This window comes from Parasteatoda tepidariorum, chromosome 1 (genome assembly GCF_982258835.1).
Source record: "Parasteatoda tepidariorum strain Cologne lab strain chromosome 1, Ptep-v5.0, whole genome shotgun sequence".
NCBI classification, from domain to species: Eukaryota; Metazoa; Arthropoda; class Arachnida; order Araneae; family Theridiidae; genus Parasteatoda; species Parasteatoda tepidariorum.
In genome coordinates this window covers 69,384,918-69,398,551 of record NC_141755.1, presented here as the reverse complement: position 1 = coordinate 69,398,551, position 13,634 = coordinate 69,384,918, and the positions used below count along the sequence as shown (strand labels likewise).

At 30.6% G+C, this 13,634-nt stretch overlaps 1 protein-coding gene across 2 annotated transcripts in view; it reads left to right on the top strand.

Moving 5' to 3' along the window:
* LOC122272401 (uncharacterized) overlaps nt 1–10,776 on the top strand; it is a 32,521-nt gene extending 21,745 nt beyond the window's left edge. For both annotated transcript variants that reach the window (XM_043056080.3, XM_043056081.3), the window contains exons 5-8: nt 1,969–2,144; nt 4,431–4,636; nt 10,035–10,095; nt 10,663–10,776. In XM_043056080.3, the coding sequence (XP_042912014.2) occupies nt 1,969–2,144; nt 4,431–4,636; nt 10,035–10,088 (436 nt within the window). In that variant the 3' untranslated portion in view covers nt 10,089–10,095; nt 10,663–10,776. The remainder of the gene's footprint in view (nt 1–1,968; nt 2,145–4,430; nt 4,637–10,034; nt 10,096–10,662) is intronic.
* Nucleotides 10,777–13,634: the final 2,858 nt, after the last annotated feature.

Below are 13,634 nucleotides of genomic sequence, written 5' to 3'. Positions count from 1 at the left end.
AATTTTGAAATTTTCGTTTGTTGCAAGTTATTTCGCATAAGCACACGTATCCCCACTAAACTGTTTCCGTACCCCTAGAGGTACGCGTACCACACTTTGGGAAACACTGCTCTAATGCATCATATCAGGAATTTTAGTTTCTGTGAAAAATAACTGGAGATAATTTCATAATTTTTATTTAAAGGAATATATATATATGTATATATATATATATATATATATATATATATATATATATATATATATATATATATATATATATATATATATATATATATATATATATATATATATATATATATATATATATATATATATATATATATATATATATATATATATATATATTCCTTTGAATTTTAACTATTGTTTATAGCAGTTAACAGATACTCATACCTTGTATGAGCTACCCAAACTCTATCAACTCTACATAGAATGTTTTTTTATTTGCAACACATATTCATATCTTACATCTACTATCTAAAACTCTACTTGCAAACTTTTCCCTCTTGAATAGCAACAGATTACTATTAAAGGATTAATATTACACCTGAAGTCATGGGTCTACTGACCTACGAACATTCTTTTGCAATACATATGAAATGTGTAAGTTCGCTCAACATTTTAGAGCGAAACTGTTTGGAGAGGGCGGTTTCACTTTTGTATTTGAAAGTGAATCACTAAGTTTGAAAACAACCTATTTACATACTCCTTGATTCAACTATACTTTATTAATTGTTTCTGTAAGTCTGGTTTCATCGTGAATTGTTATTCAGAGTTAAATCGATAGTGTCGTATAGACTTGTTACACAGACCAATTAAATATTAATTACACAGTTTAAATGTTTGATTTGGAATTTGGTTTTATTTGGTTGTGATTTTTAATAACTAAAATGGAGATAGAAACCTAACTGTTCATAATACTTATTATTGACAAATACTTTTACGAAAATTTAGCTAGCTAAGAAGTCATCGTAAAAAATCTCCTATAGTCATGTGGGTATGATACCCGTTTTTTGGACCAATATCATAATCATATAAAGTAATTATTGCATTAGTTATATTTATTTAGTGAATATATTTCTCATATTGACCGTCCAACAACTGTATATTATATTCACATTATGCATCTCCATATTTATTTATATTTCACCGCCTAACCACTGTAATCCGTTGTTCACTTTCATATCAATTTTACGTAAGTATAGTTAACCATTGCAGCTACAATCCGTTGTGTCATAGATATTAAGGCTCCACAATTTTGTGACCAATGGCATGATTGTAACAATGTAGTCAGCATTGCACTCAGGACGCTTTTACTTCCTAAACAAGTAGGTATCATCGATCTGAAGCTGGGTGGGCTTCAAACCGCCACTTGGGTTCGAACCACAGTTCTTCACAATGACAGTTCAGTGCGTTAACCACTGAACCAACGAAGCTCTAAATTCAGTTTAGTTAACCATTGCCGCTACAACCCGTTGTATTAAGGCTCCAGAATTTTGTGACCAATGGCATGCTTGTAACAATGTAGTCAGCATTGCACACAGGACGCTTTTACTTCCTAAACAAGCTGGTACCATCGATCTGAAGCTGGGTGGGCTTCAAACCGCCACTTGGGTTCGAACCACAGTTCTTCACAATAACAGTTCAGTGCCTTAACCACTGAACCAAACGAGGCTCTAAATTCACATAAAAGGGTTGTTTATGCCGCATTTTTTTCTTTAGTTATATTTTAATACATTTCACTCTGTTTCTCGTCATTCACCTTTGTATGGCATTGACGTGAAATTATTATTTATACAACACTTATTATTATTATTATGTTTATGTTAAGACACTGTTATAATTGTGTGGCCAGCTCTTTTCCGATATACTAACATATAATTATAATTACATGTCATAAATAATTTATTTACTTAATTTATGTTTCACATAAAACTATAATTCGTTATCTCTTTTTAATTTCAGTGATGAGGAAGATGAAATAAATAGCGATGATTTAAGCAACAATAGGAAAGATTCAGATGATTCAAATAAATTTGTTCCCGAAAAAGAACCAAACTCAAAAGAAAAAGAACCGAAATTGGATCAAACCTCAATGTATCATTTAGGACAGATTTCGGCTTATATGAAGCAGATAGAAAGTAAGCATACAGCTGCATTCAGATTAAGCTATTAATGCTAGTAACAAATTATGGTTTATATATGAAAAACACCTACATACAACAAAGTTCGTTCGTTCGTTGTAGTCTGAGTTCCCATATATGTAAAAAGTGGTAGTCCATATTGCTTTTAATCTGTTATCTACCACTTAAACGTTGGTAAGCATTATGCCTTGATTTCAGATCCAACTATAGATATTTATTTTATTAATATGCAGGGTGATTCATAATTCCCTCCGGGGTTTCGAAGCGTTATAGTGAAAAGACGAATATGGCAAAAAAGAACATATGAAGTTATTCCGAAAGTATTCAAGTTTTAATTTAAGCAGTTGCCGGTAGATGGCAGTATCATGTACCACGGAAACCAGTTGTAGTAAAGAAAAATGACGTTTACAGGCGGAGGGAATTATGAATAACCCTGTATTATGGTAGACATAACTACCTTGTTTCAACAAAATAAATCTTTCTAATGTAACAATTGCGCTACCACTTCTTTCTTTTTTGGAAAAAAGGAAATGTACTTTTGAAAGAACGCTTTGCTCAGAGAAGTTAACAGTAATCATCAATAGTGCCAACCTCTAGAAATATTGAGGGGAAAAATCCACTACTGTTTTATAAGGTTATCACAAATTTTATAAACTTTAATTTCACGTTATTTTTAGGAATACCATCGGGCAATTAAACACAGATAATAATTTTAAATAGTGTTAGTCTCTATATGGGTCATTCTCACGAAAACTGTCATTTTTCAGTTCATAAAACCTCCAAAAAGTAAAGTGAATAAAAAGCTCTGAAACTTTTTATATTAATAGAAATATGTAATAGCATTATAAAGAAAGTATATATCCTATAAATTATACTTAATATTTAAACTAATTAATTTTTTAAATAATTAATTCATAATTAATTAATTCATAATTAATTAATTTATAATAATTAATAATTAATTATTTTAATAAATAAATTAATTAATTTAATGAATTAATTTATTACTTTTTTTATTTATTTTTCAAATTAATTCATAAGTTTAAGGAAGGAATTATTTTCACTATTTAAAAATTGAGGGAATGACACTAATAGTGAGGGAATGATATTTTATTTTAATACATGCTTTTATCTAAGTTACATCTACCTAAAGTTTGAAAATGATAACATACTAAGTATATCTAACATTTATTATAATTTAGTCTTATATATTTAATAGTTTTTACAGGTTTGGGAAATAAAATTGACTGGCACGATTGAACAAAAAAAAATTTAATAATATACTCATCTTGAATCATTCCCTCACTTTATACAATAGTGAGGGAATGACGAATTCAATAAAATTTAAAAATAACAGTTAGGCCTAATTAATTTCTGAAGTCAATCACATACAACTATATTCATACAAGAAAGCAACGTATAATTATCCACTTTCTCGATGAAGTTGTATTTTATTTTACTCTAAAAATAGACGTGAGGGAATGACAAATGTAAAAAATTTTACCTGGTTCGATTCACTCAAATTTATTCCACAGCAAAGCTTCTTTAAGTTGAAGATGAAAACATACTGCAATTTTGTTCTATGATGCCAGTTGTTAACTTCTGAAATTTTTATTAAAATATTTTTATTCTAGGAAGATTGCAGGTGATAGGAACATTGTTGTGAGGGAATGACGCGAAACACTGGGGACAAAGTTTAAAAAAGTGTTGTGTTAATATTTTTAACAGAAATTAAATTTAAAATTGATTTTCTGAATTCTTTATTTTAGTATTCTGAAATAAAAAACACGAATTTGCAAAAAAAAATTTTGTATTTCCGAAACAATTTTTTTCTTTTTTTAAATCAGCAGTGGGGACAAGTGAGGGAATGACATATTGGTATATTTTAATTACCTAAAATAAATAAAAAATAAAAATTTATAATTTTATTTTTATTCTTTTGTTAGCTTGCATTCTGAAGGACACTTTCCCTGAATTTTCTTTTTTCGTAAGCTGTAAAACAAACATAAAATATACTGGGGACATGAAAATGACTGTTTTTGTGAGAATGACCCATATAGTAATTAATTAAAACATTTTGTGTTCCCAATCTTTTCTTGTCGATTTTTAAATTTTTCTGGAATATGGCCACTTTAGCTGACATGTCAACAACTACGAATCGTTTTTAGTATTCCATTTTTAAATTTAAAGTGATAGAGAATCTTATAAATTTCTTTATAATTCTTGAACTTATAAGCTTAATTTAATGCTCCTATTTTGATCACAAGCCTATTTCACTTACAGGAGCCATTGAAAAAGCCTTTCGTCAAACTGTCGAAGATACTGTTTATGGGAATGGCACAATGGACGTCAATACTACTTCAGAAGAAGAAGTAGATGTGAATGGTCACAAATACCACGTACAGAAATCAATTGTTCAAGCAGGTGATAACGATAGCTCGATTTTCATTGAAGTCGTCGAATCGGACCCGGAACCAGAGAGAAAAAAGGTTAAGAATCTAATATAGCAACATCTCTCTATATTGAATGCGTGTTCCTTTCGCCACCGCAGCTTTTTTAGGTGTACAGTGTGCAAAAAATAAATGGACCACATTAAATAACTTTTGATCTAATAATTAGATCTTCACGTTCTAGGACTCAATCTTAATGGCTCGAAGGTGTAGCCTTAAATATGCTAATAACTGCAGACGGAATTTCAAGTCACAAAATCAGACACAAAACGTACTTTCTCTGAATAAACATATCTTTTTCTCGACGGATTTGGAGAGCGGTCCAAAGTTAGGACCCCTAAATGTTAAACTTACTTTTTGCGTATTTCTCCATTATCGAGAACTTTTCAAGAAAATTGAAAACTTTTTGCAAATAATTATAAAATTTGTGTATCCAAAGATAATTCCATACAAAATATAAATATCAGAAAATGTTCATTATTTTTTATTACTGTATTTAATAATAGTCATAACTAATTTTGTATTGTAAGGCATGCAATTTGTTATATCTTATTTTTGAATAGAGAAAAAAAAGTATATTTAAGGAATCAAGAATGATTTTCTAAAAAATAATTGCGTTGTGAGAACATTTAACTTTAACTAACAAAATTTACCAGATATAACAAGTAGAAGTAATTTAAGTTAATTTAAAATTATTAGCACATTTACTATTACTGCAATGATAATCTTGATGAGCTGAATGTAAATTAAATTTAAAGGATTCACATCCAACAACATAACTAATCTAGACTAAATATTTTTATTTAAAAGACTTAATCATAAGTAAAATTAGTTTACAATTTAAAAAGGAGTTGCTTTACTGCTATATGACTTACACTTCAGTTAGACAGATTATTTAAAAATAATCATTTTTCTTTAGTTAACATCATATCAAAATAAAATAATAATAAAAGAAATTACGGGCACATAAAAATAAAAAATAAAAAGGTAAAGGACTTATCCTAAAAGCGCGCGTGGCCGGCCACCCCGCATCATCCCTCAGATCACGTTCAACCTCAGTCGTCAGCAGCAGGAATGTCTAAAAAACGAATTGCCGCTCTTTTCTCCCGCTCATGTATTCATCCGCACCAAAGGGTGGCGCTACTATCGTTTTGACTATTCACACCAGTGAATGAATCCATTCTCAAGAAGTAGGGGTGAAGGAAAAATATTGGAAGGTGTTGAAGGATAGGGGTGTAAGTGAAAATCAGATGGGGTTGTTGATTAAAGTAAAAATATAGATTAAAATACAGAATGAGATTATTTAAATTAAAACGCGGTGCCCAAAAAAAAATTAAATAAAATTGTGCCCATAAATAACTAACAAAAATACTTTAAACATACCATCATAACAAATTTTTACATCATTTTAAAAAATATAATTTTACGTGGCGAAATACAAAACCTGAACAAAATCGGTCAAATAGTTCCCGAGAAATCAAATTTTTTTAAAAAAAATCACATTTTTAAAATTCCATATTTCAGGAACTATTCGACCGATTTTCCTTCAATATTTGTATTTCGTTATATAAAATTACATTATTTAAAATGTAGAAAATTGTATACCTTAAAATTTAAAATTTTTTCGACTTTTATTAAATAAAATAATACAAATTACTTACTGTAAGTTATTTTTTGCATGGAATTATCCTTGGATAAACAAATTTTATAATTAAGTAAGAAAGTTTTTTAATTCTCTTTAAAAGTTCTCGAGATATGGAGAATTACACAAAACGAAAAATTAACATTAAGGGGTCTAAACTTTAGACCGTTTTCCTAACCAAACCATTCGAACCATATTTCCCAGATTGCGGCTAACCCCTGTACTTTGGTGGTAAGAAATCCGAATTCGTCGTAAAAAAGGTATGTTTATTCAGAGAAAGCACGGTTTTGTGTTTGATTTCGTAACTTAAGACATCGTCTGCACTTATTAATTAGCATATTTTAAGTCTTCTCCTCGAGCCATTAAGATTGAATCCTAAAACGTGAAGATCTAATAATTAAATCAAATGTTATTCAGGATGGTCCGTTTCTTATTTTGCGCACTGAATACCTTATAAGTTTGCATTATAAGTTTATTAGTTTGACTAGATTTTATATTTATTGCTTGCGTTGCTTTCTTTCTACAGGGTTATTCATAATTCCCTCCGGGGTTTCGAAGCGTTATAGTAAAGAAACGAAGGCGAATATGGCAAAAAAGAACATATGGTATTATTCCGAAAGTATTCAAGTTTTAATTTAAGCAGTCGCCAGTAGATGGCAATAACATGTACCACTGAAGCCAGTCGTAGTAAAGAAAAATAGCGTTTACAGGCAGAAGGAATTATGAATATCCCTGTATATTTATTGCTTACTTTTAAAAGACATGCTTTGCTTAGTGTACTGCTTTAAAAAATGAAAATGTAAGAAAAGGGATTTTAAAAATAAGTGCATTTTTGCGTTAAAATAGTTATATTCCTCCATGGTAACAGTTACCTGCTTTAAAAGATTTCTTTGAAATATTAGACAGGTTTTGCTAGGTGTTTCCTAGCCGTAACGCTAACCTTATTTTCTATCCCTTAACAACACAACACTTAACAAGAAATTTTCTCACCTGTGCTGAGAAGCTCAAATAGCTTTAGAGTAAGATGGAACAGTAACGCTTTGCAAAATCAGGAAGTCACCATACAAAATACACCTTCAGTTAGTTGTTAAGTTCTCTAATAGCCTAACAACTAACTGAATAAAAATCTAATTGGTAGCTCAAAAGTTATTAAAGATAGCACGTTTATTTTGTTTGCAGTACATAGATGTTCAAACCAAGTAGATATTTCCTTCTTTAGCCTACCAATTTAGCTCTGAAAACGCATTGAGCTTTAAATTAAGTTTGAAACATAAATAATAATACTGTGTGTCTGGAATAGCATTAAGTATGTAATAAAAGGTGTTTTGTTTCTCTAATTGTGACACTATAAGAACTGTCCAATATTTCTCACAGATGTGTAAAAGGCGAACAACTTCTAAACTTCTTACATGACTTAATAAAAAGTTTTCTAAAGATTACTATTTCACGAGACGGTTGATTAGTATTTAGTCCACATTATTTTATATGTTTTCCCAGTTATCTTCACGCGTTATTTATTTGTTAATGTGACGTAAATAAGCTTTTACGTTTACATGGCTTCTAACATTCTCACTTTCAGGTCGACTTTTTTTCTCAGTGGTAGTAAAATAAAAAATTTATTGATAACTTTAAGTAGAAATTTATTAAGCCAAAAAGCATCAAGTCTCCTATTTTTACGACCCTGTCAAAAGCAATAAAGACTGTTCACTTAAATACTTAATTCTTAAAAATTATTTCGGATTAAACCGAAAATTTGAGTTCACCATATTATACAATTAAGGTCCCTTGTCAAGAGGAGCTTCGTTATTAATGGGTACTAAATAGCATTCTGTAGATATTTTTAAATTATATGCTAGAAGTTATGCAATATTATATAACATCTCTGTCTAAGCGTGCAGTTAGTTTTTAAATTTTGCAATATTAAACAAATTAAGCTTATCTAAATTGTTAATTCACTACTAAGAATATGATAAGAAGCTTAGACTTCCGGATTGGCCGCTATGAGTATGGAATTCGAACTCAATTATCTATCACCATTAGGTTTTATTGTCCCATAGTGAATTGATAAGACACGGATAATAGACCAGCGAAGACAAGAATCACTGGCAGCAGTCAGGGAGAGGGTGAGTAACCACTTTGGTCACCCTTTGAAGGGACCGAAAGTACAAATTAAATGTAATAATAAACAAATGATGCAATATTAAACAAATTAAGCTTATCTAAATTGTTAATTCACTACCAAGAATATGATAAGAAGCTTGGACTTCCGGATTGGCCGCTATGAGTATGGAATTCGAACTCAATTATCTATCACCATTAAGTTTTATTGTCCCATAGTGGATTGATCATTAGACGCGGATAATAGACCAGAGAAGTCAAGAATCACTGGCTGCAGTCAGAGAGCGGGTGAGTAACCACTTTGATCAGCCTTTGAAGGGACCGAAAGTACAAATTAAATGCAATAATAAGCAAATGAGGCAATATTAAACAAATTAAGCTTATCTAAATTGTCAATTCACTACCAAGAATATGATAAGAACCTTGGACTTCCGGACTGGCCACTACGAGTATGGAATTCAAACTCAATTATCTATCACCATTAGATTTTATTGTCCCTTAGTGGATTGATCATAAAACACGGATAATAGACCAGCGAAGTCAAGAATCACTGGCTGCAGTCAGTGAGCGTGTCAGTAAGCACCTTGATCAGCCTTTGAAGGAACCGAGAGTACAAATTAAATGCAATAATAAACAAATGGGGCAATATTAAACAGATTAAGCTTATCTAAATTGTTAATTCACTACCAATAATATGATAAGACGCTTGGACTTCCGGACTGGCGGCTGTGAATATGAAATTCGAACTCAATTATCTATCACCATTAAGTTTTATTGTCTCGTAGTGGATTGATCATAAGACACGGATAATAGACCAGCGAATTTAAGAATCACTGGCTGCAGTCAGATAGCGGATGAGTAACCACTTTGATCAGCCTCTGAAAGGGCCGAGAGTACGCGGTATCAGTCCTTGTTAAAGTGTTCTATCGTAAAATGCTAAAATTCGTGAGCAGATTATCGGGCTTCGAAAGTGGGGAGCCAAGCTCTCTGCAGAGGATCAAAATTGTGATGACATGTATGTCTTCGGATCATCTTCAGGTATGTTTCTTAGACCGTCGCCATAGCCCATTGCGCAGTTCTAGCATGACGTAAATAAAATATTACTACAATAACTATTCGGCTTTGCTAAGAATTTTAGATAATTAAAATTTATCATCATCATTACATAGATCGATGAAGGTTATTTTTGTTTCCAGAGTTCTTTCATTATTTATCATTAGCCAGTTGAATCGCATTCTGTATTTAATGCTATAATTGATTAGCTAAATTTAATGCTGTAATTAAATCACTATATATAATGCTAAAAATGAATTGAATTCTGTATTTAATGCTGATTAAGTTATAGACAGTAGGGAGTGCTCACAGTCGAATTAAGTCACTGATACTGACTTAATTCGAAAGTGAGCCAAAAGCCAAAAAAGTTAGCTCGAACTCATCTCTAATATAGTGAGACTAGTTTGGTATCAGTGAAAATAGTATTTAGGAAATTATATTAATTTTTTTAAATTTGTTTTTAAATTATCTGAATTTTAAGCCCAAAGTTAAAAAGAAACTTTGAGCTTTTACATTATTTAAAGCATACTAACAAAAAATAAAGAAAAACTAATTCCATGAAAATTAAATCTTTTTTTCTACTGTTAGGCTGAGACATAAACTTTTTTTTCGAAATTTCCTTAGAGGTCCAACTGGCTTGCAGAGGAAGCTAACAAAGCTAAAAGCACTGATCCCTAAAATATTGGTAAGAACATTTTAAAACTTGAATATTTAATACATTTAGAATATACTTTTTTTTAATTTAAAAATTAGTAAATGTTTATATTTTTACAATATTTAACTGTTGTTTAAAAATTTATTCTCTAAAGTTAACTTTATTTGTAATACATACCTGCCAACTTTTGCTCTTTACAAAAAAGATTTCTCCTAGTGGTAGTCAAAGATATTCAAATATTAGTATCATATGATAACAGGGTTGCTAATTACCTAGCCCTTGCATAATATTTTATAGAATGGCAGACAATTAAAAACTAACGCTTTTAGAATCTTTGGTTATTTTGTTTAATTTTTACCAGAAGTTCATTAATAATCAAAATTTAATTAAATGAAACATAAAAGTAGTTAAAATCCTTTTAAAACATTTCATCAAATCAAGAATAAAACACTTAATGAAACATATAATATAATAAAACATAATTTGCTAACAAAGGGTATAATATTTCGTGAAAAAGGTGAACGTTGGTAGCTATAACTATAATAACGATGGGTTAATGACAATATATCATACATTGTATTTTGATTCATTTTTCAGGTAAAGTTAGATAATTTAATGATGGAGACCATTAAGAAGAACACAGTTCCATGTCCAACATTTAGTAAATTTTTGTCAAAATTGAAAATAAAAAACTATTTTTTATATTGAAAATATGTATATTTATTTTTCTGTAGTATTTTTACACAGTAAAAAGTTTCAATGTATCTTGACAGCCAAAATGGTGGCATATAAGAAGAGAATGGAAAGATAACACATAGCCAATCACAGAAGACTTCTGGTTAGTAACGCACAAAACAGCCAATCAAAATTGAGAACGCATGTGTGTGAAAAGGTATTAATTTTTAATAATGCTGCCAAAAAATACTAAATACAAATTGACCTCAAATAAAACTCAGACGACTTCGAATCAAACAATTAAGAAAACACTACTATTACGTTTATAAAAAGGAAGATTTTAGAACTCCAATATATTTTAATAGCTTTGATAAATTGGGTAGAGTTATTGGAAGCACGAATCAACACTCTCTCAAAAAACTATCTACATTCCAAATTATCAAAATATATTGAACAGAGTTTACTTTAAAATACTTATATCTTTTATAAAAAATGGATCGCCGTGAATATCTTAGGCTATATCAACAGCGACATACAGTTGAACATAATTTAGCGGCACAAAATTACCTGGAAAATAATCGTAGTACTATCAATACGCGACTGCGGAATGCGCGGCAAAGAAACATTGAAGAGTCAAGACGTTTAAATGAAAACGAATACCTTGGTGAGTCTTTATCAGACATTATACCCCCTTTTTCCGTTGGAACATTAAGTAATGAATGCGTAAATTGTGGTGCTCTTTCGTTTCCAGCAGAGCATGGCAGAACGAAATTTAATTGCTGCCATCATGGCAAAGTTGAGCTCGCCAATATGGAATATCCAGAAGTATTAAAAGATCTTTTACTTGGTAGCCATTCTGATGCAATTAACTTTAAACAGAATGTTCGATCGTACAACTCTGCATTTGAGATGGCAGCTTTTTGCCCATCTCATGAAATTTCTTTTAAAGGTATCAGTTGTCTTACTTTTAAAGGTGATGTCACTGTTACTGCGACAACAAGTTTGATTCCTCCAAATAATCAAAATCACAAATTTGCTCAAATTTATATAAGTTTATAATATTGTTTGTATTAAAATTGCTTTATATAAGTTTATAATCCTGATAACAAGCACCTCTGACATTTTACATTCCTATCATATTCTCTCTATGTGATGTTGGTGCAGAAAAATTGCTAGCTAATCTCCAGGAAGACGACTTTAATTTTGTTCGCGAAGCAAACAAAAATGTAATTGCGCAGCAATTATGAGGTGTAATAAATTGAAATTTATTATAGATTTTTTTTTCAATACTTTTAAAGATAGATTATTTGTCTGTAGATGGCACCACTATGGTAAAGTTTAAATTCAATCATAATGATATTTTCTTTAGAAATTTTGAATTAGTCTTTTAAAAAGGGATTTTTGGGGTGAAATCTATGTAACTAAATTTATTAATATTTATTGAGGATGGTATTATAACTTGTATAGGGTATTGGTGGATTTATGACTGTTTTTTCTCAGGGAACTTTTTTTTTTGGTTCTGACGTCCGCCGGATGCGGGATGACTCTGGACGTGGTAAACAGGTCAGTCTAGATTCTTTCGCCTTGTTGAAGGGAGGATAAAAGAGAAGCAACGAATGTGGCTAAAAGCAGTTGCAGTACCAGTAGTAAGCAGTTAACCAGAGCAGTATCCTGGGGATACGGAGTTTGTCCGCTGAAGGAGTGGTTCGTGACAGTATCTCGGAGATGGTGGATCGTAACCTTAGGGAAAGCTAAACTGAAGTCTCTAGCGGGAAGGACTGCCGGGATTAGCCAAAAGCCGATATCTTTGAGACGATGGGCCAAGTCCGAAGGAATCTATGCTGGACGTCCGGTGTCCCCCTTCTACATGCCTAAGTCGCTTGAAATTAGAATAGCTGGAGAAATTTCGAGATCCTAGCCGAGGAGTTTGTCCATGAGTTCATCTACCTTTCCGGTGGGCGGTTCCAGAGTGAAAGCAGTAAATTCCGTAGGGTACTTATAAAACTTTAGATTTTATTTCGTTAAGATTTTCGAGGAATCATTTACCGTAAATTCAGAACTGTTATGGTGTTTTTTTGTGTAGGAGAACAATCAGTATTTAAGTGTGATTTATAGATATCATAAACCAAGTCTGTGTTTTTAGTAATGTTAAAGGCAGTTTTTATTTTTTAAATGTCTTTTTTTGAACTGTAGAAATTGAAGGTTATGCTTGAGTGTTTTAAGGTTGCATTTTTGTTTTAATTAATGTATAAATGTTTATTCCCATGTTAGCAGTTGGAAATGTGTGAAAATATGTTTTTGAAGATTTAGAGGTGCAATAAAAATGAGTTTTAAATGTTAAAAGTTTTCTGTAATTCATTAGATATTTGTCTACTAAATAACCTGGGTAACCGTTACTAAATTTAAATTTTGAGATCACAGCCAAAGGGGTAACGGTACAGAGGGGTTGGTGAGCGGAGCGGAGTGTTTTTAAAAAATGTCGAGAAAACATGGAAAATTTTAAATATTAATGAAAAGAAAAGAATAAAAGTTATTAAAATAAAATATTTTTAAAAACATTCAAATTTTTTTTTAATTTATTTTTTTTAGAAAAATTAAAAATCTGGAAAACAAAATAATGAAAAGATATAATCTCTTCATCAGCTCACGCGATTATATCCGCAAAAAGAAGTGCTTTCTAATATTGAATCAATATAGCCAAAGCAAAATATATCAATACGATAGTGTTAGGAGCACTCAAACAAAAAATGTAAACGAAAATAGAACACATTAAGTAAAAAATATATACAAAATAAAATATATCAAGCAAAAAACAGAAAATAAAATGCAAAGAAAATACTAAACAGAACACAAAACGAAATCTCTAAAGGCGAGAAAGGAATTCAAATGAACTT